Source organism: Gorilla gorilla, chromosome 12, assembly GCF_029281585.2.
Source record: "Gorilla gorilla gorilla isolate KB3781 chromosome 12, NHGRI_mGorGor1-v2.1_pri, whole genome shotgun sequence".
Taxonomy (NCBI): domain Eukaryota; kingdom Metazoa; phylum Chordata; class Mammalia; order Primates; family Hominidae; genus Gorilla; species Gorilla gorilla.
In genome coordinates this window covers 109,419,939-109,447,793 of record NC_073236.2, presented here as the reverse complement: position 1 = coordinate 109,447,793, position 27,855 = coordinate 109,419,939, and the positions used below count along the sequence as shown (strand labels likewise).

Here is a 27,855-nt window from a genome sequence, read left to right as displayed (position 1 = left end):
TTCCCTCTGACCCTCAGTATTTATTGTTTTACTTAAGTGTTTTATTGGGAGTGGAGAGTGATGGTGGGTGGAAGTGGAATATACCTGGTGAACTGGTTGAGTCTGAAGAAAGGATACTCAGAAACTGAGAATTTAAATCTCCCAAAATCAGTACTGGTCCAAGGGAAAACCTTGTCTACTGTGAATAGTGTAATTGGATTGGGTTGGTGGGTCCTTCAAGACAGGGGCATTCCCAGCTACTATGACATTAGGATAATGAAAGTAAGCCTCAGTGCAAAGTCTACTACTGTGTGAATGTAAGAAGCTTACCTATATACCTATAAATGTAGGTATGTATATACTTATAACTGAGTAACATTCATTCTGATGTAAGGAAATTACTATAAACAAAAGCAAGAGTTTCTCTACTGCAAACGTATTTTAAAGTTTTATGCAAAATGAAATGGTTTTTGTAATTTGGCAGTAGAATCAGGATCCAGGAAATGAGCAGCATGTGGTCATGCTTGCTTTCCTTCTTTAGGAAGGTCTTTGGGTTCCTCTAGCCATCTTTGAAACTTGAATACCCTATGTGTTACAAAGTGTGGGGAAAAGGAGCTGCCCCTTACCTGTTTTTTCTTGGGTTGGGATCTAGGCTGTGATTTTGCCCTTGCCGTTCACATTCTGGCTCAGGGAGAAGCAGAAGCTCCAAGGACCTGGCCAGTGTTAACATTTCAGCTGCCCTCTCTCTCTGGAACTTTATAGAGGTGGCATGCATATTGGGCTGTCACCTCAGTCTTTTGGCATTACCTTCCTAAGCACTATGACCCAGCTTCCTGAGTTGCCCTGTGCATTAATCCATTCAGTACTCAGATGTTTCAGGTCCCTGGGCCTGTAATCTGTTTACTCCGTGAACCATCTGATGAGCCCAGTGCACTGTTCCCAAACTCTGCTTTCTCTTTTTTTCTCCTATTTGTCATGTTCACAGGCTGAAAAACAGAGTGGGTACTCTCTTCTGGGAAGCTGGCAACAAATGGATGATGTGATATATGCATTCTAGGGGAAGGGAAATTGTGGTGCCTTTGAACCCATGGTCAATTAACGAGGCAGTTTCTAGCTACTGCACGTACTTCATAAAGCAGGACTCTAAAAGCTTTGGGTAAGTCTTTGTAATGATTTAGATGCTTGAGGTTTTTGTCCTGCTTCATATATCTGAACACAAAGCTTTTTGAATTGATCATAGTTTGTTCCTGTTTATGTTGTATTGTTGACATGTTCTATGCTTGTTCTATAACCTTTTCATTGAAAAATAAGCATTCCTATTGGAGGGAGATAAATGTCCTTTTTTAGAAAATAAAATAACACATTTCTGTGAAAGAACAAACTCAGCATTTCTGTTTGGCATTTGGTTGTGTGATTCTTTTTGGATCTTTATTTTAAAGATTAGGTACCATTTTGTTTAGAGTCAAAAATATTAAATTTTTTGGAGGTTATCCCTTACACTTTCTGCTGCATGCAGTAACTTGCTTTTGTTTGACATAGGAGCTTATGTGATACCATTAGCTAGTATCCTCCTTTTGAAACAGTGAGGGTTTGGGGAGTCCAGCGGAGGTTCATCTATGTGAATAACTGACAACTGATTCTGGCCATGTCCTCTCTCATCTCTAGGCTCATGATCTCCATCTGCCCAGTGTTCATCTGCAATCTCTGGCTGCCACCTCAGTCTCAATTTGATTAAAACTAAATTCATTCTCAATCCCATATTCAGTTTCCTGCCAGGTTATGTCTGTCTCTGTTTATTTAATTGTCCAGGCTTGAACCTTCTTAGATAATTTCCACACCCTCCCCCTCAGCCTTTTTCTATTGCTGCTGCTTTTGTAATGCTTTTGATGTTTTTTCTCCTGATCTTTATGCTTGCATTACTTCAGTAGTCTACTAGTCGGTTTCTGAAATAATAGTCTCCATTTCTTGTGTATGTGATATGATGAAGAATCTATTATATCTGGCCTTTGTCTTTGGTTCCTGACAATGAGCTTCACAAAATCTTGGGATTTCCTTATAGATGTATCTTTTGTTATTCATAACAAGAGTCTCTTTTGACCACACCTGAGTTTATCCTAATAAGGTGACTCTGGGTGGGCCCTTAGATAGTTCAGGAAAGGAGCTGTCCACATCAGAGCGACCTTGGAACTTTTAGCCCCATCCCCTGGTCTCTGGGGAGGGGGCAGTGACTAGATAGCAAAGCCCAGTCATCTGGCTAGTGATTTAATCACTCATGCCTAGGTCATGAAGCCCCGTATAAAAACCCTGGAATAGCAGTGAACATACAAGTTTGCTAGGAGGATGACACCTGGATTTCTTCAGGAGAGAGCAGGGAAGCTTTGCGTCCCTCTGCCCTCTTTCCTAGACCTTGCCCTTGCTCTGTGCACCTCTTCCATTGGGCTGTTCCTGAGATGTAGCCTTTATAATGAAACTGTGATTGTATAGTGCTTTCAGTGATTTCTGTGAGAATCGTTGAAACTGAAGGGAGGTTTTGGGAATCTCTGAATTTGTAGCCAAGTTGGACATTAGTGTGGATAGCCTGGGGATAACTGAAGTGAGGGCAGTCTTGTTGGAAACCTTGCTTTTTAACTTGTGGGATCTGATACGAACTCCAGGTAGTGTCAGAATTGAGTTGAATTGTAGGACACCTAGTTGGTGTCAGAGAATTGGTCTCAGAGTGCAGTGTGCTTACCCTTTGACAGGCATTGTGGTATGTGCGCTGCATGCATTATTTCGTGTAATGCCCACCATGGTAAGACCTAGGTTTTTTTTATTTGTTTCTAGTTAGTTTTTGGTGTTTTTGTTGTTGTTGCTGTTTTGTTTGTTTGTTTTTTGAAACGGGGTCTCACTATGTTGCCTCCACTTGTCTTGAACTCCTAGGCTGAAGCGGTCCTCCTGCCTCAGCCTCCTGAGTGGCTGAGACTACAGGTGTGTGCCACCAGGCCTGGCCCAGGTCTGATTTTATCATCTTTGTTTTACTGGTAAGGAAAGCCATAACTTGCCCATTGTCACAGAGCAAGGAAGTGTTGGAGAAGTCAGTGCTTTCTGACTTTAAAGCCCTTTACTTAACCCTTTGGGTTGGGCCAACTATCTTCCTTGCTGTAGACATTATTATCCTCCTCTAATCTGGCTGCTGTGGACCACTTTTTCTAAATTAAACTTTTATCACATCATTTTTGAACTCAGAACTTTCAGTTACTCTCCATTACTGTAGGATAAAACCCATTATTTGCAGGCAGCCATTGAAGGCCCACTGGAGTCCAATAGGCTCAAATTAATGCTGTCCCAGTCTTTATATACAACAAAAGAAAACAAGCACCTATTGTGTTTCTTGGATGGGGCACTCAGTTCGTATCTCCAGTAAGTTGCACTGGAGATGAAACTGTATAATTGGAAAGTTAGAGTATATGAAAAGCGTGTCCGTATAAAAATAACACATGCTGACCAAGTCAGTAGTACAGGTGATAAGATGCTTCTAGAGTTCAAAAGAGGCACAGCTTCACTAAGCAGGTGTATCTTGAGCTTAGCATTGAAGAGATGATAGGATTTTGAGAATTGTGACTGAGGGGAGGACCCTTCTGCTCAGGAAGACCATGAGTGAACTGGAAAGGCAGTGTTGATGACAATGAATACTTAAGTTTATCTGGGGGAAACTTCTGAAACCAGGGTGTATTCCTTGTCCCCAGACAAGTTGAAAGTTGCAGCATAGTGTTTTAACTGACAGAGCTTGTGCTAAAGCTTTGTCCTTTGAAGCTAGAGTTGTTTAGAATGAACCAAAATCTATTTCAGGGCTAGCCTACGTGATAAGGTTGGGTGATGATGTTATAAGAATTACCTTGTTTTGTGTTACGTGAGCTGATCAAAGGAAATTTTAAACTATAAAAGTTCAAAAATATTTTTGGTAGTAGAACGTGAGAATAAACATATTCAAAGTAACCAGTCTGAATAGGGAGCATTCTTCAGCAATGATAAGTTTTGGTAAATAGATAGTTTTAAAAAGTCTTCTTTGTACATGAACTCACATCATTATACCCAATCTCTTGGTATTTTTTAGGGTTAGAATCTCTCCTGACCAGCTACTTGGGAGTGCCAGCTACTCGGGAGGCTGAGGCAGGAGGATTGCTTTAGTTGCTCAGGAGTTCAACACCAGTTTGGGCAACATAGCAAGATCCTCTCTCTTAATAAAAAAAGTCAACTTGAATGCTATATAAGTAATATTTATACATTTATATAAAGAACAGATCAGAATTACATTACTCAGAGATAGTTGATAACCATGTTTATTTTTATTATGCTACTTTTATTTATGTCATTACCTATACAATTTTGTAACCTACTTTTTTCACTTTATATTATTAGGATTTTCCCATGTCATAAGATTTTTTGAAAACATGGTTTCTATTAATATATAAACATGTTATCATACATAGAGATTTCTTTTTTTGTTTTCTCCTTTAATTAAAAACAGAGTCATTCATTATTTTGTAAGTTGCTTTCTTCACTTCACGGGTCATGTCTACCTTTCTGAATCACTGCTTATGTTAATGTATAGTCAACCCCTCTGTATCCACAGGTTTTGCATTCATAGATTCAACCAACCATGGATCAAAAATATTTGAAAAAGAATTGCCTCTGCACTGAACATGTACAGACTTTTTTCTTGTCATTGTTCCCTAAACAATATAACTATTTGTATAGCAGTTACATTGTATTAGATATTATGAGTAATTTAGAGATAAAGTATGTTGGAAGATGTGAGCAGGCTATATGCCAATATGATGTCATTTTATATGAGGAACTTGTGCATATGTTGATTTTGATGTCCTCAAGAGGCCCTGGAACAGATCCCCCATGGATATTAGATGACTGTGCTTCACTTTTTAAAAACTGGTTGTATAATATTCCAGTTATATGGCTATGCCATAATTTAACCATTTCTCTGTTGATGGACATTTATACTATTTCTAATTTTCACATACAAATAGTGCCTCCGTGAGCATTTTTATCTTGTATTTTCTTACTTTTATGAGTACTTTTGTAGGATAGATTAGAATGAAATTATTGTGTAAAAATGTATATGTGTTTTATAATTTGCCAGCCATGCTGAATTTGCCTTTTAAAAGGGCTCTATCAGTTGAGTCTCTTAGCAATTGTATGTTTGAGGCCTTATTTTCCTATACCCTCACTTTGCTGGATACTATCATTGTCAAATATGAAAAAGTAATTGGAAACATGGTGTCATGTTACATATTAGTCTGATTTCTTTCCCTTTTTTTTTAGTGTTCCTTTTTGTATGTGACTCTTGATTCTTGGGCCATTTTCCTATTGTAATTCTATAATGTTTTCATATTTTACATGTAACTCTTTAATTCATCTGGAATTTATTTTGATTTTATGGAATGAAACTGCTTGATTCTGGAGGAGATTCAAGGGCTAGTGGGTCTTGAAATTGTGTGTCTGGAAAAATTTAGAGGATAAAAATAAATTTTGCTGCCTTTGGAAAGTAGTTTGTCTCAAATTTATTTAAAAACTTAGTTTATTATTACCCAACTCTATAAAGTATGTTGGGGCAATAAGAAAATCTTGCCAACAAAAAGACCCCTTCTTACCAATGTAGAAGAGAAAGAACGCTCTGTTTTTATTTGCATGTCAGATACGTGCAGATAGGTAGTTTGAGACTACAAAATTTGAGCAGAATTTAACTCATACAGTGAAACAGACAAAACTTCTCTTGTATTCTTGGGGCAAATGGATATACCCTGTGATAGTTTCCTGTGCACCTGATGAAATTCCCGAGTTAATTTCACTGGTGTTTGTTTGTGGTGTCTAGGGTCAGAAGGCCTATGACCTTGTCATTGTAAATCTGGAGACTAGGATAGTATCTAATTCCTGACGAAAAGGCTTGGCCTATTAGGGTTTTTTTGTTTTTGTTCTTTTTAAATTTTTATTTACTTTTTGTTTTATTTTTTACATAGAGATGGAATTTTGCCATGTTTCCCAGGCTGGTTTCAAACTCCTGAGCTCAAGCAGTCTGCCCACAAAGAGCTGGGATTACGGGCATGAGCCACCATGCCTGGCCAGGCCTGTTAGGTTTTTAAAGAGATCCTCTGTGGTAGGCTGAAAATGGTTCTCTAAAATATTCAAGTCCTAATCCTGGAACCTGTGAAATGTTACCTTGTATGTTAAAAAAAAAAAATGGTTTTTGTAATTAAATTGAGGATCTTGATGTCTAGGGCACTTATCCTGGATTATGTGAGTGGTCCCTAAAAGCAATCCTGTGTATCTTTATCAAAGTGAGGCAGAGTGAGATTATATGTACACAGAGGAGGAGGAGGCAGTTGGACCAGGAGGTAGAGATTTGAGTGTTAACGGCCACAAGTCAAGGCATTCCCACAGCCATCAACAGCTGGAATAAGCAAGGAACAGATTCTCCCCTGGAGCCTTTGGAGGGAGTGTGACCTTGCTTTTGTTCTAATGATACTGCTTTCAGACTTTTTTTGGCTTCTAGGAGTGGAAGAGAATAACTTTCTGTTTTAAGCCACCAAGTAATTTGTTACAGCAGCCATAGGAAACTACTGTACACCCTAAAGACAAAAGGGCTGTGTCCCTTTTATTAAAACAAGAAAGATTCATTCATTATATTTACTATGTTAATTATTGTGAACGGCACTTAATTCTTATCTACTCTTTGCTAATCACCGTTATTTATTGGTTCTCAATGTTGAATAACAGGCTAAACACTCTACCAAAATGACATTAAAATGAAAAGTTAACCTCAATAGTAAAGTTAATAAGGAAATATTTTGACTTTTTTTAAGCCTGGAAAGTGAGTAATTTAGAATCATTTATATTATTTTGAGATTTGCTTTTGAATTGAGGACAATAAAGTCTATTTATTTCTCTTATTAGTGAAGTGGCATGAAAGAAAAAAAGTCTTCTTTAACAGAAAGAATTTCAAGTCCATTGCATTTTGTTAAAACTTTCCCCCTACTGTACAAATTTTATTTTTTTCAACCAAGTGGTAGATTATATAACTAATGTTACAATTAATTTTTTTCTGATTTTTTTACTGACATATAATTTCTTATATTTTTGATAAAGTAACTCTTTAGAGTTGTCTAGATAAGTTGTATTTTTTCAGTTTGCCGACAAACTATTTTTCTTGCTTTATTAAAAATGATTAAATTTCCTAATTCTGCTTTTACCTATTTGATAATTCTTTATTTTATTAGAATTGTTAGGACTTTGTAAATTTTTTCATAAAGAACCAAGCTCATTTTAAAGTTCCGCTGTTTTTTCTGTGTTTTCTTTTTTTCTTTTCTTTTCTTTCTTTCTTGCTTTCTTTTTTTTTTTTTGAGACAGGGTCTCACTGCCACCTAGGCTGGGCTCGAGCTCCTAGACTCAAGTGATCCTCCCACCTTGGCTTCCCAAAGTGCTGGGATTGTAAGCATGAGTCAATGTGCCTGACCCTTTCTGTGTGTTGTTATCTAATCAATCATTTTTACTGTCATCCATATTTCTATTTTTGTTTTTTAATCACACCTTTTATTTTAAAAATTTGACTGCTTGATTTTAAAATTTGGATTGCTTAGTTTATGTTCTGTTTATTTAAATATTATTTTAGAAACTATTTCAGTACAGCTTTGTATGAATCCTGTAACTTTTGATATGCGATGTCTTTATATTTTTTCTAAATATTCTGTTGCACTGGTTCTAAACTTTGGTGAATATCAGTCTCAGCTGGCAGGCTTATTAAAAATGCAGATATTCCAACTCTACTTAACACTCTGGGTATAGGGCCTGAGCTTCTGCATTTTTAACAAGCTCCCCACCCCCCCGGTAATCTGGATTAACATCAGCATATGGGAACTACAAGTCTTACATATTTTTAATTTTTTCATTAATTCAACAATTATTTAGGAAGGCTTAAGAATTTCAAATCTTTAGGGTTGTTTGTTTTGAATTACTCTTAGTTTTATTGTATTGTAATTAAAAGCTTGCCCTGCAAAATTTATTTTTTATTTTTTTTAAATTATACTTTAAGTTCTAGGGTACATGTGCACAACGTGCAGGTTTGTTACATATGTATACATGTGCCATGTTGGTGTGCTGCACCCGTTAACTCGTCATTTACATTAGGTATATCTCCTAATGCTATCCCTCCCCTCTCCCCCGACCCCACAACAGGCCCCGGTGTGTGATGTTCCCCTTCCCGTGTCCAAGTGTTCTCATTGTTCAATTCCCACCTATGAGTGAGAATATGTGGTGTTTGGTTTTTTGTCCTTGCAATAGTTTGCTGAGAATGATGGTTTCCAGCTTCATCCATGTCCCTACAAAGGACATGAACTCATCCTTTTTTATGGCTGCATAGTATTCCATGGTGTATATGTGCCACATTTTCTTAATCCAGTTTATCATTGATGGCCATTTGGGTTGGTTCCAAGTCTTTGCTATTGTGAATAGTGCCACAATAAACATATGTGTCCATATGTCTTTATAGCAGCATGATTTATAATCCTTTGGGTATATACCCAGTAATGGGATGGCTGGGTCAAATGGTATTTCTAGTTCTAGATCCTTGAGGAATCGCCACACTGTCTTCCACAATAGTTGAACTAGTTTACAGTCCCACCAGCAGTGTAAAAGTGTTCCTATTTCTCCACATCCTCTCCAGCACCTGTTGTTTCCTGACTTTTTAATGATCGCCATTCTAACAGATGTGAGATGGTGTCTCATTGTGGTTTTGATTTGCATTTCTCTGATGGCCAGTGATGATGAGCATTTTTTCATGTGTCTGTTGGCTGCATAAATGTCTTCTTTTGAGAATTGTCTGTTCATATCCTGCGCCCACTTTTTGATGGGGTTGTTTGATTTTTTTCTTGTAAATTTGTTTGAGTTCTTTGTAGATTCTGGATATTAGCCCTTTGTCAGATGAGTAGATGGCAAAAATTGTCTCCCATTCTGTAGGTTGCCTGTTCACTCTGATGGTAGTTTCTTTTGCTGTGCAGAAGCTCTTTAGTTTAATTAGATCCCATTTGTCAATTTTGGCTTTTGTTGCCATTGCTTTTGGTGTTTTAGACATGAAGTCCTTGCCCATGCCTATGTCCTGAATGGTATTGCCTAGGTTTTCTTCTAGGGTTTTTATGGTTTTAGATCTAACATTTAAGTCTTTAATCCATCTTGAATTAATTTTTGTATAAGGTGTAAGGAAGGGATCCAGTTTCAGCTTTCTACATATGGCTAGCCAGTTTTGCCAGCACCAGCACCATTTATTAAATAGGGAATCCTTTCCCCATTTCTTGTTTTTGTTAGGTTTGTCAAAGATCAGATGGTTGTAGATGTGTGGTATTATTTCTGAGGGCTCTGTTCTGTTCCATTGGTCTCTGTCTCTGTTTTGGTACCAGTACCATGCTGTTTTGGTTACTGTAGCCTTGTAGTATAGTTGGAAGTCAGGTAGTGTGATGCCTCCAGCTTTGTTCTTTTGGCTTAGGATTGACTTGGCAATTGCCCTGCAAAATTAATTGAAATTTCCATTGTGGTCATTTGTAAATGACCTCCACTGTGGATAGTTGGGAAAAAAAATAGCCATTTGATATATATCTGTTTTTTTTTAAATTGAGGTGAAATTTACTGTACAAGAAATTAAGCATTTTAAAGTGGACAAATCAGTGTCATTGAGTACATTCATGTGTTGTGCCACCACCACTGCTGTCTAGTTTCAAAACATTTTTATCACCTCAAAGGAAACTGTGTACCATTAAGCAGTTGCTCCCTTCTCCCCAGCCTCTGGCAACTACCAGTCTGCTTTCATTTCTATGGATTTGCCTATTCTGAATATTTCATATAAATGAAATTATGCAATATGTGACCTTTTGTGTCTTCTTCACTTAGCATAATGTTTTCAAGGTTTATTTAACTCTTTGAGAAACTGCTATTTTCCATTCCCACCAGCAATATATGAGGGTTGCAAATTTTCTGCATCCTTACCAATGCTTGTTATTTTCCATTTTGAAAATTGTGCCCATGCTAGTGGGTATATAGTGATATCTCATTGTGGTTTTGATTTGCATTTCCCCAATGATGTATGATGTTGAGTAGCTTTTCATATGCTTATCAACCATTTGTATCTTTTCCTTTCAGAAATATCTATTCAAGTCCTTTACTCATTTAAAAAAGTTATTTGTCTTTTTGTTGTTGAGTTGTAAGAGTTCTTTATATATTCTGGATACCAGACTTGTGAATTTTTCTTCCATTCTATGGATTGTCTTTTCATTTTCTTGATGGTGGTCTTTCATGTGCAAAAGTTTTTAATCTGGATGCAGTCCAGTTGATTTTTTTTTTCTTTTGTTGCTCATGTTTCTGGTGTCACATGTAACAATCCCTTGCCAAATCCAAGGTTTTGAAGATTTACCTTTGTTTTCGTATAAGAATTTTATAGTTTTATCTTTTGTGTTTAGGTTTTTGATAGATTTTGAATGAGTTTGAGGACACCTTCATTCTTTTGCATGTAGCTATTCAGTAGTGTCATTTGTTACAGATATTGTTCTCTCTCCATTGAATGGTCTTTGCACCCTCGTTGAAAATCAGTTGGCCATAGATGTATGGTCATAATTCTGGACTCTCAATTAATTGGGCTATAGGTCTCTTCTTTTTTTTTTTTTTTTTGAAATGGAGTCTAGCTCTGTCACCCAGGGTGGAGTGCAGTGGTGTGATCTGGACTCACTACAACCTCCGCCTCTGGGGTTCAAGCGATTCTTCTGCCTCAGTCTGCCGAGTAACTGGGACTACAGGTGCCCACCACCACACCCGGCTGGGACTACAGGCACGTGCCACCCGTGCCCAGCTAATTTTTTTTATTTTTAGTAGAGAGCCAGGATGGTCTCGATCTCCTGACCTCATGATCCACCTGCTTCGGCCTCCCAAAGTGCTGAGATTACATGCATGAGCCACTGCACCTGGCCCTAATTTTTGTATTTTTTAGTAGAGATGGCGTTTCGCTATGTTGGCCAAGCTAGTCTCAAACTTCTGGCCTCAAGTGATCCACCCGCCTCAGCCTCCCAAAGTGCTGGGATTACAGGCATGAGTCACCACGCCCAGCAAAAATCTGCATCTGATTGTTTGGGTCAGGAATGAAATCACCCGAGTGTCAAAATGGTCTTGTGTGTCGAGTCAGTTTCGGGTGGGGGTTACAGGGCCAGTTGAGTCAATTTCATGGTATGAGTAACCCAGGTGGCATCAGTTGGTCCACCAGAACACGAGGTCTGAAAAATACCTCAAGAATCAGCCTTGGGTTTTACAATAATGAGGTAATCTCAATTTGGGGTAATCAGGGAAGTTACAAGTCTTATGACCACTGGCTAGTGACTCTTGTCTAGTAAGTAATTACAAAAAAGACAAGTTAGAAAATAGTGTCTTGTTATTATTTAACTATGCTTAAGTCTTAGCAGAAGGCTAAGACTTCCGCTCCTGTAATTCTGCTGCAGAATTACAGGCTCCTACTGTAATTCTGACCTTGTGTCCTTTTGTTATTTTTTACAAAGATGGTTTTGGTCTCTAAACAAGGAGGGGGTTAGTTTTGGGAAAGGACTATTATCATATTTGCTTTAAAGTTAAAATATAAAGTAAATTCCTCCCATAGTTGGCTTGGCCTATGTGCAGGAATGAGCAGAGACAGCTTATGAGGTTAGAAGCAAGATGGAGTCAGCTACGTTAGGGTTTTCTCACTGTTATAATTTTGCAAAGGCAGTTTCAGTACCACATTGTTTTGATTACTGTAGCCTCTTAGTAAGTTTTGAAATTAGGAAGCATGAGTCCTCCAACTTTGTTCTTTTTCAGTGTTGTTTTGGCTGCTTGGAACCACTTGCAATTCCATTCATATTTGGTGATTGGCTTTTCCATTTCTGCAGAAGTTATTGGAATTTTGATAGAGATTGAATTGAATCTGTAGATTGCTTTGAGTAGTATTGCCATGTTAACAGTATTGTCTTTTATTTATTTATTTTCATTTTATTTATTTATTCATTCTTTTTTTTTTGAGACAGAGTTTTGCTCTGTTGCCCAGGCTGGAGTGCAGTGGTGCGATCTTGGCTCACTGCAACCTCTGCCTCCCGGATTCAAGCAATTCTCTGCCTCAGCCTCCCGAGTAGCTGGGATTACAGGCGCCCACCACCACGCCTGGCTACTTTTTTGTATTTTTAGTAGAGACGGAGTTTCACCATTTTGGCCATGCTGATCTTGAACTCCTGACCTTGTGATCCACCTGCCTTGGCCTCCCAAAGTGCTGGGATTACTGGCATGAGCCACTGCACCCGGCCTATTTATTTATTTTCTAAGATAGAGTCTCACAATGTTGCCCAGACTGGAGTGCAGTGGTGTGATCTCAGCTCACTGCAACCTCCGCCTCCCAGGTTCAAGCGATTCTTCTGCCTCAGCCTCCTGAGTAGGTGGAACTACAGATGTGTGCCACCACGCCTGACTAGTTTTTGTATTTTTAGTAGAGACAGGGTTTCACCATGTTGCCCAGGCTGGTCTTGAACTCCTGACCTCAAGTGATCCACCCGCCTCAGCCTCCCAAAGTGCTGGGATCACAGGCGTGAGCCACTGTGCCTGGCCAGTATTGTCTTTTAATCCCTAAACCTAGTATATCCTTCCATATGTTAGATTTTCCTTAATTTGTTAATGTTTTGTGGTTTTCAAAGTGTCTTTTACCTCCTTGGTTAAATTTACTCCTAGGTTTATTCTTTTGATGTTATTGTAAATGGAATTACTAATTTTCCTTTCGGTTTGTTTATTGCTGGTGTATAGAAACATAGTTGATTTTTGTGTGTTGATCTCATACCCTTCAAGTTTGCTGAATTTATTAGCTCTAGTATTTTTGTGGGTTCCTAGGGATTTTCTATACATAGGATCATGTCATGTGCAGATTCTTCCTTCTGATTTGGATGCATTTTATTTATTTTTCTTGCCTAATTGTTCTCACTAGAAATTCTAGTACAATGTTGAATAACAATGGTGAAAGCAATCATCCTTGTCTTATTCCTGATTTTAGGGGGAAAGCTTGTAGTCACTTTATCCCTGAGTGTGAAATACGAACATCATTGTCATGAACCATTGCTGTGGGTTTTTCATAGTGCCCTTTTCTTTTAAATCTTTAACATTCTTCTGAGTGGAGTTAACTGGAAAACTTTAAAGAAGCTAATTTAAAATTTTTGCTAGTTTATGGGACATAGTCTCAAAATTGAGAACAGAAGAAACATCCACATGGTTGTAATTTTTGTCCTTAGGGCTTACATGGGCAAGAATATACAGAAAGCATTTATGGAAAAGGAGTTAAAAGGAGACAAGACTTTCAGAACTCACTGAATAGAAGATTCCACTTGTTTATTTGGTTTTACTCTCTAAACTGTTGGAGTTGATAATTAAGCCTCTTTTAAGGCTTTACTTTTTGTCACTGGCTTGTAAAACTGGGAAATTTGCCCAGATTAAGCCTTTTAATGTTTTATTTTGTGTTAATTTCTTTCTTGATTTGAGATAAATGTTTATAAACATCAACCAGTTTTTGTTTATGAGGCCTACACTGGAGGAAAGGACTGTAATTACTAATGTTGCATCAGAAGTTGCTCAGACAAATGGAAACTTTTTCTTTTCTTATAAAAGTGGAAGTGCCCCTAGTGTCAGAATGCACATTATTCTTGCATTTGGTAAAGTGTTCTATTGTCTTTTTGTAGTTATTTTAATGACATTCAGATAGGTTTTATGCAAAATGTTTATGGTAGGCCAGATTTTAAAAATATTTTTTTGCAGGGAGTCAGAAGGTGATTGCCTTTCCAGGTAATTTCAGGAATTTTCAGTTTTCCTAAATATTTTTAGGAAGAAACCCAGGTTCTATTAGAATATTTTGTCTCCACAAGTCTTGCCAGTCCCTCCTACCTGCCCCCCACAATACCTTGTAATGGAACATTTTGTGCCATGTCTAGCTAATGCATTAGATGAAACTTTTAAGTCACAGTGATGAGGAAGAAAAAAGATTGGCTGTGGATAGTGTGTTGCAACTATTTTTGCATTAAATCATAATTATGCCTTTCTGTCTTCTCTGGAGTTGAAAAAAAATGATTTGTTGTCTCTGAATATAGTTGATATTTGTGTACCATATATCCATGGCCTCACCAGTCAGGAGAGAGATTTCCATCTTGGAAAATAGTTTGTCTGGAGTGAATGTTTCTGATTAATTCATTATGTGTATAGGAAAATTATATATGTATGACAGTTACATATGTTAGACAATTATATGTGTCTAACTATGTTACATATATAACTACCATATGACAGTTGCATATGCTATTATGAAGACATATATATGTATGTGTGTATACATATATATAAAGTTCTGAACAAGGATGGCGGGTTGTATGCTTCTTATAGTAAAAGGAATCTGAATCTATTACGATCTTTCTTTTAAGTTAGTGTCCTTGGGATAAGGAGAGCGGGTAGACGGAAGAGAACCTGGTAGGCTTAAAAGCCACCTGATTCTCCTGATTTGGGTCACCCGCATCTGGAACATCCTCTTTAATTTGGTTATCAACATGTTTTTTCATCCCTTTATTTATTCTATAATTCCTTATAATCGTGATAATTTATGAACCTAAACAAAGACTTTTTGTGTTGATTTCTTCAGTGACATAAAAATTAACCTACTTCTGTGGATGGATAGATGAACATGGATGTGTTCTATGGAGCAGAGTCTACCAAAATTATTTTTTTAAATCATCTGAAACAAATTGTGTTATTGGATTGACCATTTTCCTCAGTTGTTTTAACTGTTTACAGGGAATGAAGATGAGTGGGCAACAGGTTGTGGTTGCTAGAGTTCATGTCTTCACCATTATCTGCAGTCTGAATATTGGCTCTGAAGGTTCTGAAACCTGGTTTCCTAGTTTTATGCAGTGCTAATTTATACCAGTGAAATTTATAAGGGATTGATTTTCAAAACCCAAAGGCTTGTTTATTAGTTTACATGGGCAGTGGACCTTTCCAGTCCAATTCGCTGTTTGGATTGTTTTTGTGTTGGTATCTGAGTATCAAACAACATCTTACCAATAATAAGAAAACTGTGTAATGTGTTAAAGATAATACAATGACTTATGCAGCTATGAAAATACATGTGTTAAAGAAAAACTCATAATCAGGGAAGAAGGCAAATGTTATACCTGGTTCAATGGAAAAGTAAAATAACCCACAAATTTATATGGAGTAAAGAAATGTTGAAATGGACCCAAGTGGAGACAAAACTGGTTTGTTGGGGAGAGGGAGCTGGGGAGAAGCTCAGGAGGACAACTGAACCTGCTCCCTGACAGGATAGAATTTACATGTCCCTCAGTTAACCCATAGTCTATACAGTGTTGTAAAATAGCTCCCATCAAACAGAATCTGATAAAGTGTAGAGGTGTGCTATAAATCATGCCTAGTTTTCCATCAGATTTTTCTCTACATATTACTGTGAATTGCAGTGAGTGGGGGTTAAAAGATTTTTTTTAAATTTAAGAGACAGGGACTTGCTATGTTGCCCAAGCTGGGCTTGAACTCCTTGATCCTCTTGCCTTAGCCTTCTGAGTAGCTGGGCATACAGGCGTGTGCCACAGATACTTGAGTACAGTTCTGGATCCTCTTTGAGCATGATGAGGTTTTAAAATTGTGCCATTACCTGGTTAAGGAATGAACAGTTTTAATGATTTGGTTTTAAATAATTTAACTTTTTTTTTTTTCTTTTTTCCTAAATAGGGCCTCACTCTGTCACCCAGGCTGGAGTGCAGTGGCACAATCTCAGCTCACAGTAGCCTTGACCTCCTGGGCTCAAGTGATCCTCCTGGCACAGCCTCCTGTGTAGTTGGGACCACAGGTGTGCACCACCACACATGGCTAATTTTTTAAAAATTTTTTGTAGAGATGAGGTCTCATTTTGTTGCCTAGGCTGGTCTGGAACTCCTAGGCTTAAGCAATTCTCCCACCTTGGTCTCTCAAAGTGCTGGGATTACAGGCATGAGCCACCACACCTGGCCTTAAATTTGTTAGTTATACACAGATCCAGGTTCAGATTTACCTTGCTAGTCTTTTTCTGTGTGTGTGAGACAGGGTCTCACTGTTGCCCAGGCTGGAGTATGGTGGCACAATCATAGCTCATTGTATCCTTGAACTCCTGGGCTCAAGTGATTATTCTGCCTCAGCCTTCCAAGCAGCTGGGATTACAAGCATGTGCCACCACCACTGGTTAATAAAATTTTTTTTTTGTAGAGGCAGAGTCTCACTGTGTTGCCCAGGCTGGTCTAGAACTCCTGGGCTCAAGTGATACTTCTGTCTCAGACTCCCACAGTTCTGGGATTACAAAATTGAGTCATGGTCCCTTACTAGTCTTATGGAAACTTATAATTTTCTTTTTGGCACTGGGTCTTTTTTGGATAGCTGGTGGTGACTTGGAGGCTGGCTGCAAGAGGCAGTATTAAATGTAATCTGGTATTGCATGCTTTTTTTTAATAAACATGTAACCATTAAAATTGCATACAATTATTGGAGGCTATATAATGGGGTTGGAAAGAGTCCCAGCTCTGTGATAATCTGAATTACTGACCTATACAACAACATTTGCAGTTATTATGATTTTTGACCTAATTTGTCAGAATCTTCATTTTAATTCATTCTGAACATTTTAATGCATGTTTAAATAGAATAATTTTTAAATTGGCATGCCTGTTTTATACAACTCAGCCCAGTATTTTTCTTTTAGCCAGAATAAATGTTGAATGATTCCTTCCTTTTAGTGATTCTTTCTGATACAGTTTCTCCTAATATGTGATGCCCTCTAGTGAATTCAGCCTTTCAGAAGTATTTTGAGAAGCAAAATTTTGAGAAGATTTCAGTATAATGAAATCTCAAGGAACATTCTAATAATTAGAACTATTCCTTTATGCTTTGTTGAGATGCAAGTTTCTCTCTCTATAAGTGTTCAAGCGAAGATTTGATAATCCACTATGAGTCTTATTTTTGAATAGAGTGAAACTTTTCCAGATGACTTCTAAAGTCTTCTTCAGCTTCATGGTTCTAGCTTCCATATAAACCAGTAGTCGTCAGCCAATAAATATTGAACATTCACTGGACCTTACGCACTGTCCTGGGGCGTTGTGAAGGTTCCAAAGGTAGTATAGGTCATAGATGTGATTTCAAGTAACTAATGCATCAAGAGGATGAAATAAAGTAGCTAACCTTTATTGAAGGTTTACTCTGTTCCTGGAGCTGCTGAAGACAGTTTACTTTGTCATTTAATCCTCACAATAGTCTTTAAGTAGCTACCACTTTTAGTCCAATTTATTTGTGTAGATATTGGGACTCAGAGAGGTTAAATAATTTGCCCAGGGTCACACAGTAGGTGTTGGAACCAGGACCAGTTTATGTAAAATAATAGTGGGTAGGAGGTGAATGGCAGGCCAGCAATCAAAGTTTCATCTGTCTTTACAGCCACTCCACATCACTTGAATTATCTCCTGAGTTCCACCTCTGCTCAGATCCGCCACTGCATTCGATTCTTACAGGAACGCAGGCCCTATAACTGTGCTTGCAGGGGATCTAGGTTGCGTGTTCCTTAGGAGAATCTAATGCCTGATGATCTGTCACTGTCTCCTATCATCCGCAGATAGGACCATCTAGTTGCAGGAAAACAAGCTCAGAACGCTCGCCGATTCTACCATTATGGTGAGTTGTATAATTATTTCATTATATATTACAGTGTAGTAGTAATAGTGGAAATAAAGTATGCAATAAGTGTAATGTGCTTGAATCATCCTGAAACCACCCCTTCCCCTGCCCCTGCCATCCATGGAAAAATTGTCTTCTATGAAACCAGTTCCTGGTGCCAAAAAGGCTGGGGACTGCTGGCTTACAGGCTATCAGCTCTCTGAGGGTGTATTTAGTTGTCTGTATTAAGTTAGCTCAGATTACTTTTGGATACCTCTTTATATTGTCATACTTAAGTGTATGATTCTCTTATTAGCTTCAGTCACAGAAGTGATAGTTAATAATTTGTACATAAGTTTTGCAGTTCATTTTAATTTTTGGCCCATAAGGTATTTTACTTACTCTAAAGACTTAACTTGATAGAATGACACAATCTTACCTTTTTTCTTTAAAGCATCCATTCTTTGATGTTTAGTGAATCAACTGCTCATTCCTGTGCCTAAGAATCCTTTGAGGTCATTTATGACTTGTAGGTTTCTTTTGATTTTCAGAGACATTTACCATCCTCTTTATTGGATTTTAAGGCTAGGATAGCTGTTGTCCTTTTCGTTTTTATCACCTAGACTAAACAGAAATCGATTTCTCCATTTGTAGGTAAATTAATTTCATCAAATTAGAGCTAGCCTTTTGATGCCTTGGATTGTACCTGTTTGTGGTGTATTCAGGTTAGTGCTTGTTGTGTGGAGAAAATATAGAATACATCTTCGGTCTAATTACTGGAAAGATAATGTGAGCCTTAAAAAAGAAAGGAATATTATATTGTGATATATAAGGTAGGTCATTCTCATTTCTGGAAACTTGTTTGGTGTCCATTTATGAAATGGTTTTTTTGCTCCAAAGTATCTGTATATAGCCTCTAACTGGTATACAACTAAGTCACAGATTGTGACCCTAATGGCCTGAGCACCCCTTAGGCTTCATCTCTCCCTGATTTCACTTCTGCGCATACCTAAAGACTTGATGTTATCAACATATCACTTTATCTTTCCATTTAGGCTATCCCTGAGTAATGAGAAGGAATGTGAGAAGAAATTAAATTGGAGGCTTTCCTAGTGAAAGGAGAGACACTCAGAGGTGGCCAGCCTAGGATTTTAAGAAGTCTAGAAAGATTGAGCAAGGCTCCCGAGAAGAATATTTTAATGAAAGTAGGAGGTTAGAAAAATCCTACCTGACTCCGTGCCCGTTTTGGTAAAAACAGAACAACTTTTTAAGACTTCTTGAAATTTTACGATTTTCCTTCTATTTTTCTAATTTCTCTCTCTCCCCCCTGAAAGTTTTTCTAGCAGTGAAAAATCTCAAAGATTTACTTAACGGTTAGGAATTAAGGAATTTTGTGATCTGAATTCTGTGGCCTAGGATTTGGGAACGTAAAGTCAAAAGTGTTAGTGAGGGATTAAAAAAAAAAAAAGGCATAAGCCAGTTACAGAAGCATTTGGAACTGGGCCTCCCACAGTTTATGAGTTAACACAAGATTGGGGTGTTAGGAGACAGTTTTATAAATCATTATTTGAAGTTAAGCATTTATTCATAGTGGTTAAAGACTGTGTTGTTATTAGTGCTATTTTCAGGTACATTTTTGTGAAGTTGGCTTTTGTAGGCTGACCTGAAAACCTGATCACTTTGTATAACATAATTTTTGTGGGAAAATGCATTCTGAATTCCAAACAGCTGATTTAAATGCAGAGTTTTAGAATGCTACCTGCTCATAAGTTGGGACTGTTTTCTCTGTTCATATTCTGATAGAATTCCCAATTTGGTACATTTCTAATCTGGGAAACAAAATTTTATTTGACTGTAGATGAGGTAAATCTCTATAGAATAGTTATATGTATAAAAATAAGTTACTTCTTAGCTGAGTGTAGTGGTGTGTGCCTATAGTCCTAGTACTTGGGAGGCTGAGACGGGAGGATCACTTGAGCCCAGGAGCAGTAAGCCATGATTGTGCCACTGCACTCCAGTCTGGATGACAGAATGAGAACCTGTCAATAAATAAATAAATAGATAGATAGATAGGTAGGTAGGTAGGTGGGTAGGTAGATACATAGATTTAAAAAACCAAACATAGACACACATAAACAAATGAAGTAACTTTCATAACCAGAAACTACAGTAATCTTTGGCATAGTATTTGTAACTTAAGACTTGGTTTTGTATTGTCCAAGATTTTTTAAGATCTTTAGGTTAAGATTCAGATGGACTTGCTGACTTGTGTTACATTGTAAAAGGGGAATCAAGCCTCCTGGGATATACTTGGGTTGCCCAATTGCTGTGTTTCTTTAAGTATTTTTTTCCCTTTTTAGGGCCTTTGTTTCTTCATCTACAAAATAAGAATGTTCATAATGGCATTATTCATATAGCTCAAACTTGAAAAATACACAGATGTCAAACAGAATAGATAAATACATTTTGGAATATTTATACAGTGAAATACCATACAGCAATGAGCAAGAAGAAACGATTGTGGCACTTACTTATTTGGGTGAATCTCACAGACATGTTGAATAAAAGCAGCCAGATGCAGTAGAGTATATACTTGTTTTTTGTTTTTTCTTTTCTTTGGTTTTTTTTGGGACAGGGTCTCATTCAGTCATCCAGGCTGGACTACAGTGGTGTGATCATAGCTCTCTGCAGCTTCCAACTTTGGGGTTCAAGTGATCCTCCTGCCTCAGCCTCCCAAGTAGTTGGGACCACAGGCTCATGTCGCCATCCCCATCTATGGAGGATTGCTCAAGCTATCCTCCCATTTTTGTAGAGGTGGGATCTCACCATGTTACCCAGGCTGGTCTAGAACTGCTGGACTCAAGCAGTCCTTCTGCCTCAGCCTCCCAAAGTGCTGAGATTATAGGTGTGAGCCACCACGCCTGGCTGTGTTATTAATTCCATTTAGATAAAAGACAGGTAAGACTACTGATGGTCGTAGAATTCAGAATTGTGGTTACCAGTGGAGTAGTTAATTATTGGGAAGGGACATGCATGAAGGAGGCTTCTGGGTTGCAGGCAATACTCTGTCTCGATCTGGATACTGACTTTGTAAAAAATGTATTAAGTCATATACTTAGGATTTGTGTATTTTACTGAACACTACAGTTTTAAGAAGGCTGAAAGTATGTACCAAAATGAAACACAAAAAAGAAAAAAGTAAAAGAAACAAAAGATTGACTGGATTGGGAGCCAGGAAAACTAAGTTCGGACCTCAGCTCCACCACTGAACATCTGTGATTTTAGGTAACTCATTGACCTCTTTGCCTTAGTGATTGTATCTCTAAAATGGAAATAATCCCTGCCTTCTGTATTTCAATCAGGTTAAACACTTTCATCCTTTTATACTGTATCTCATTACATCATAGAGATAAACCTTTGAAAACACATTGGAGGCTATTTAAAATATTGTGGATGTAAAATGACATTATTTTCCTGTTAATACTTTTATATTTGTTGTATTAGTATTCTGTTTAATAAAAAGGACCCCATATAAAAGTAGCAAAAGGGCCAAAGACTGATCAGCTGAACGACATTTGTTACACTTACTTTTTTTCTTTTTTCCAGACAGGGTCTTGCTCTGTTGTCCAGGGTGGAGTGCAGTGGCTCTATCTTGGATAGCTCAAGTTGTCCTCCCACCTCAGCCTCCTGAGCAGCTGGGACTACAGGTGTACACCAACATGCTCGGCTAATTTTTGTATTTTTTCTTTGTAGAGATGGGGTTTTGCCATGTTACCCAGGCTGGTCTCCAACTTCTGAGTTCAAGTAATCTACCTGCCTTGGCTTCCCAAAGTGCTGGGATTACAGGTTTGAGCCACTGCGCCTGGTCTATACTAGCTTTTGAATTCCTGGAAAAAATATAAAATGACAGTATCAATTTATCTGATTTTTTCTCTTTTTTATATTAAGCCCTCCATCCAGTAGAAATTGAGCTCTTTCATGCAGGATATGATGCTTCGTGCTTGTAATTCCACCTCTTTGGGAGGCCTAGGCGAGGGGATCAATTGAGGCCTGGAATTCAAGGCTGCAGTGAGGTGTGATCCCTTCATTGCAGTTTTAGCCTGGGCAATAGAGTGAGGCCGTTTCTGGGGTTGGGGAAAATTCGAGCTCTTTCAAAGTGTGCTGGGGTTTTTTGCTGAGGATATAATAATGCACAATATCAATATGGTCCTTACAACTACAGAACTATAGAACTAAGATTCTAGAGGGAATGACAGGTGGAAAACAAGGAAACAGACAAATGAATAAACAACTGCTGGCTGTAATGAGAGCCATAAACGAAGCACTCAGGACTGAGACAGAATCACTATTGAGGGGAACTTGCTTTAAGTAGTGGTCAGTCTTAGAGCTTGTTTAAGGAGTTGACATTAAGCTGACACCTAAAACCTAAAGGAAGAAACAGAGGTAGTGAAACAAAGTCTGAGAAGGTAGCCTGGACAATTTGCACTAAGCCTTGAGGTGGGACGTGGCCTGTTGGAGAACCTGGCAGAAGAGGTTAGTTAGCACGGAGGTAGAAGGGGAGTGGTAATTCGATTTTTACTCTAGGCTCAATGGAAAGCCGTTAAAGGCTTTTAAACTGGGAAATTATGTAACTGGATTTACATTGTAAGATTACACGCAAGTGTTAGGTAAGTAGATGAACCTGTGGGTCTGCAGCTAAGATAATGTGTTGGAGATATTTTGGTAATATCAGCATAAAGATAGCACAAAGGAAGAGGGAGGAGGAAAAGGATAGAGAGAAGACAACTGATGTCTGAGTGATAGGAAGCCTCAGCATTTAGAGGTCTGGTAGAGGAGGGGCAGCCAACCAAGCCAACTAGGAGAGAAGGATCACCGATGTCAGAAGAAAACCTGGAGAGTGGTGTCACAAAAGCCAAGAGAGGCTAGCATTTCAAGGAGGAAGTGGCCATGTGTGTGGAATGCTGCCAAGAGGGTAGAGTAAAATGAGGACAGAGAAGTAGCTATTGGATGTGGCTACGTGAAAGTGGACTTTTTTGCCAAAGTGGTTTCTGTGGAATGGTAGAGGCAGAAAGCTGACTGAAGAGGGAAGTTGATTGAGGAGGGAATGGGAAGTGAGGAAGCAGAGACCGTGTATGTAGTTAATGATTCATTTCTCTGGGCAATCAGTTTAGATGTATACTTTGCTACCCCAGAGTATTCGAGGAGTCTTAAAAACCCATTCAGTAAGCCTAGGGGTTTGCATTATCCATAAATGGCTGTAGGAACTTAGTATTGGCCTTTGACTTCCAATAATTTTTCTTTGATTAGCATTTAATTGTTAATTTGAGAGATTCTGAATTTTGTAGGAGGCTTCCATGTATAGTAAAGCTGAGTATTCAATCTGTTAACTTCTAGAGAACTAATATTATAAATAAATTGAAACTTGGATTATTTACCTTTTCAAGGAAGTAATTATAAGCCTTGAAAGTTATGCAAAAACTATTTCATCTTGAAACACTTAGAAATTCATTTTGGTTTTTGTGATTACAGTGTTCAGTAAGACACATCTAAATAGGGATTGCATTTGGCAGTTATGTGCATGTTCTTGTTCTAAACTAAGCACTGTTTCTGTGGTTTAGATTTTTCCTTTATAAATAGAATTTTAATCAGTGTAGGTTAGATTTTTTTCCAGGCATGTTATAATTAGCACTGGCTACAACTTAATCCTAAAATGTGTATAATAAATCTAATAATATTTTATAAGCACTCCTGCCATTAAATGAAAGCAGATAGGAATTATTTGAATATTTTTAAAAATCTCTAGTATATATCTTTCCAAAATTGTGTGGAAAGAATGTATGGCTATTTAAAAAAAAAAGTTAACACATAACTTCCTTGGTCTTGTCACTGAGAATGATGTTACTTATATTTTGGAGCCACATGGTCTTACATGCCATGACAGCTCATTCATATATTCTTTTGAATATGCTATGTAGTAATGTAGTTACTGGAAGAAAAAGCATTGCTGTAGGATCTACTTTCCAAATGTGATATGTCTGCCAATTTAGGCCCACTGCTTTAGGAGGCTGAGGCAGGAGTATTGCTTGAGGCTAGTAGTTCGATTAAGAGCAGCTTGGTCAACATTGTGAAACCCTGTCCCTATTAAAAAAAAAAAGCAAAACCCAAACAAACCTAAGGACAAGCAGTTTGGATTACAGGAAATTATTTAGTAGTATGGTTAAGAAGCACCCTCTCTGGAGTAAGATACACTTGGGGTCCAGTCTCAGCTTTTTAGAATCTTAGATCATCAAAAACAAGGAAAGTCGGAGAAACTGTCACAGCCAAGAGGAGCCAAGGGAGACATGATGGCTAAATGTAATGTGGTATTCCAATGGAACCCTGGTGCAGAAGAACATGAGATAAAAACTAAGCAAATTTAAATAAATTTGGACTTTAGTTAATACAAATGTAATATTGCTTCATTAGTTGTGACAAATGTATCTACTAACATAAGACATTAATATTAGGGGAAACTGAGCATAGAGTGTATGGAAATTCTGTCCTATCATCACAATTTTAAAACTACTCTAGGCCAAGCACAGTGCTCACACCTCTAATCCCAGCACTTCAGGAGGCTGAGGTTGGGGGGGATCACTTGAGCCCAGGAGTTCGAGACCAGCTTAGGCAACATAGGGATACCCTGTCTCTATAAAAATAAAATAAATAAAATTAAAACTACTCCAAAGTAAAAAAGTTTATTAAGAAAAAGAACGTATTTTTATAACCATCTTTAGAAAATACAACCTGCCACGCTTAGTAACTCTGATTATATGATTCAACCTTAGTATATCTCACTGTCTTTATCTTTAAAGTGAGGATATAATGTGTCTACCTCCTTAGGGTTGTTCTGAGGATTTAATGAAGCACTGCAAGCAAAAGGGCCTGGCAAAGTGTCTGGCATAGTGAATGCTCAACAAATGCTACTAGTGATGATGAAAACTCATCTTTAATTTTTTTTTTAATGTCTGCATAAGCAAACCCACATTCATACATTTTGGTTGAGCTATAAGAGATCTGACATTGCAAACCAGACCCAGTTTAGGGCCTAGACCTACCATATCCATTTCCAGTTGTCTTAACTTGAATTTAAAACTAAAACTCCTGCTGGATTTTAAAGACAATTCTACTTTATTCTCAAGCCTTAAATTTTATGGGCAGCATAGTGAATGGGAACGAGTACTGAACAGGAATTAGGAGACCTGACTTTTAGGCCCCAGTTTGCCACTAAATAGTTCAGTGATTTGGGGCATTTTTTTTTTTGCCTTTTAGAAACTTCATTTTCTTGTTGGTAAAATGAGAATGTTGAACTGGATGCTATTTATTTGTGAAATTGAGTTACATTGATATCTAAGTGAGAAATGTGCTTCAGAGCAGTCACCTTAGAGGTTTTTGTCTTCCCAGGTGGCCTCCCAGGAAAATTAGTCTATTACCCATGTTTACATCTGATTTTGGACCAAATATAGATGGCCCTGCTTGCTGAGCCATCATATTCTCTGTATTAGGCCCCATGAGACTCTTTAATTGCTTCAAAAACTCAAATTCGCTTTCAAAGTTTGGAGATTTGTTACCATTCATTGAGGATAATTAATAGAATGTGCTAAAGGTTCTGCAGGGATTTCCCATAAAGGAGTTCTAAAAATATTGTAAGTATTGACAGCATTATGGGAATAAGTATTGTGGCCTTCCCAAATCAGTCATTTTGAAAGCCACAGGGCTCTTTTGGAAATAATTCTGGTATTATTATTATTATTTAGTGTATTAACTCATTGTACCATGTGATTCTAGTTTTGAGACTTTTATTTTAAATTTTTGGGGTTTTCTCAGTTTCATTATAACTTCCTGGCTTTGCCTTTAACCAATGTTATTTTATTGTAATTTTAAGATAATAGCACTAGAAAACTACTGTGGGCAAGAGCTATGTTGTGCGGAATAAAATCTCTAATGCAGATCTAGTTTCTGTTTCTTTGTCCGGAGCTTAGAGGAAAGCTTGGCCACACATTCTATAAATGTTAGCCATCAAATTTTAATATGACTAGAACTATTATGATCAGTGTTTAACTGTATGTACATTTGAGAGTGTAACATTTAGTAACATTTGACAGTTTTAAAAAAGTGATTTCATTTTAAAATAAGTTGAACTATTTATCAAATATTTCATTTTCCATATGTGTTTTAAATTGAATTTCAGTGACCTAAAATTCTGTTTGTAGAAATAACTTTGCACATCTTTTACTATGGTATGGTATGGTATGGTATGGTATGGTATGGTATAGTATGGTATGGTATATGTGTGTTAAATTTTTTAAAAACAGTAACTCAAGCAGAAGGTTTATTAAACCCTGACTAATTAAATTATCCAAACATTAACAGACTGCTATATGGTACTAATACTGGTTTTTGTAATATTATTAAGTCACTTAGTGTGATCTTTCACCAGTGAATAATTGCATATTTTCCATGGAAAGCATTGTGATAAGAGATATATACTACTATTAGAAACCATTAACTTTAGAAATTATCAGCAGATGTTTTCCATGCATGGTTGGCTTCATTTGGTTTGGTCCCCGCTTAGCTGAATAGTTTTAACCTAACTAGAAAGATATATCGCTAACATTTACATGACGTATTTGGAACTTAATGAAGCACTACACTAGGCTTCCAGTTAATGGAATTTGTACCGTTTTAATTTTTTGGACAGCTTTTTTCTCTATTTTTAAGGCAGTATCGTGCAATGTCATCTTTTTCAATACTTGCCATTAGTGGTGTGTAAGGAAGAAAGGTTGAAGAAGTGATTTTTTTTATAGAACTATGATTTTTTTTTTTTTTTTTTAATTGATCATTCTTGGGTGTTTCTCACAGAGGGGGATTTGGCAGGGTCATAGGACAATAGTGGAGGGAAGGTCAGCAGATATACAAGTGAACAAAGGTCTCTGGTTTTCCTAGGCAGAGGACCCTGCGGCTTTCCGCAGTGTTTGTGTCCCTGGGTACTTGAGATTAGGGAGTGGTGATGACTCTTAACAAGCATGCTGCCTTCAAGCATCTGTTTAACAAAGCACATCTTGCACCGCACTTAATCCATTTAACCCTGAGTGGACACAGCACATGTTTCAGAGAGCACAGGGTTGGGGGCAAGGTCACAGATCAACAGGATCCCAAGGCCGAATAATTTTTCTTAGTACAGAACAAAATGAAAAGTTTCCCATGTCTACTTCTTTCTACACAGACACGGCAACCATCCGATTTCTCAATCTTTTCCCCACCTTTCCCCCCTTTCTATTCCATAAAACCGCCATTGTCATTATGGCCCGTTCTCAATGAGCTGCTGGGTACACCTCCCAGACGGGGTGGCGGCCGGGCAGAGGGGCTCCTCACTTCCCAGTAGGGGCGGCCGGGCAGAGGCGCCCCTCACCTCCCGGACGGGGCGGCTGGCTGGGTGGGGGGCTGACCCCCCCACCTCCCTCCCGGATGGGGCGGCTGGCTGGGTGGGGGGCTGACCCCCCCACCTCCCTCCCGGACGGGGCGGCTGGCCGGGCAGAGGGGCTCCTCACTTCCCAGTAGGGGCGGCTGGGCAGAGGCGCCCCTCACCTCCCGGACGGGGGGGCTGGCCGGGTGGGGGGCTAACCCCCCCACCTCCCTCCCCGACGGGGCGGCTGGCCTGGCGGGGGCTGACCTCCACCTCCCTCCCGGACGGGGTGGCTGCCGGGCGGAGACACTCCTCACTTCCCAGACGGGGTGGTTGCCGGGCGGAGGGGCTCCTCACTTCTCAGATGGGGCGGTTGCCAGGCGGAGGGTCTCCTCACTTCTCAGACGGGGCGGCCGGGCAGAGACGCTCCTCACCTCCCAGATGGGGTCGCGGCCGGGCAGAGGTGCTCCTCACATCCCAGACGGGGCGGCGGGGCAGAGGCGCTCCCCACATCTCAGACGATGGGCGGCCGGGCAGAGACATTCCTCACTTCCTAGATGGGATGGCGGCCGGGAAGAGGCGCTCCTCACTTCCTAGATGGGATGGCGGCCGGGCAGAGACGCTCCTCACTTTCCAGACTGGGCAGCCAGGCAGAGGGGCTCCTCACGTCCCAG

The 27,855-nt window shown here is 38.6% G+C and overlaps 1 protein-coding gene across 9 annotated transcripts in view; it reads left to right on the top strand.

Moving 5' to 3' along the window:
• Positions 1 to 27,855, top strand: part of LCLAT1 (lysocardiolipin acyltransferase 1) — a 197,241-nt gene that overhangs the window by 11,397 nt on the left and 157,989 nt on the right. Inside the window, exons 2-4 of one of the 9 annotated variants that reach the window (XM_055378815.2) lie at positions 17,699 to 17,757; positions 18,394 to 18,464; positions 21,493 to 21,585. The exons of 4 other annotated variants lie outside the window; for them this stretch is intronic. Coding sequence is in view for 1 of the 5 variants with exons in the window: in XM_055378820.2 (XP_055234795.1) it covers positions 1,026 to 1,135 (110 nt within the window). In the remaining 4 variants the exon portion in view is untranslated. Of the gene's footprint in view, positions 1 to 393; positions 1,136 to 17,698; positions 17,758 to 18,393; positions 18,465 to 21,492; positions 21,586 to 27,855 lie in introns of those variants that run through there. 4 more of the 9 variants (XM_055378810.2, XM_055378812.2, XM_055378816.2 and 1 more) reach the window with 4 other exon arrangements.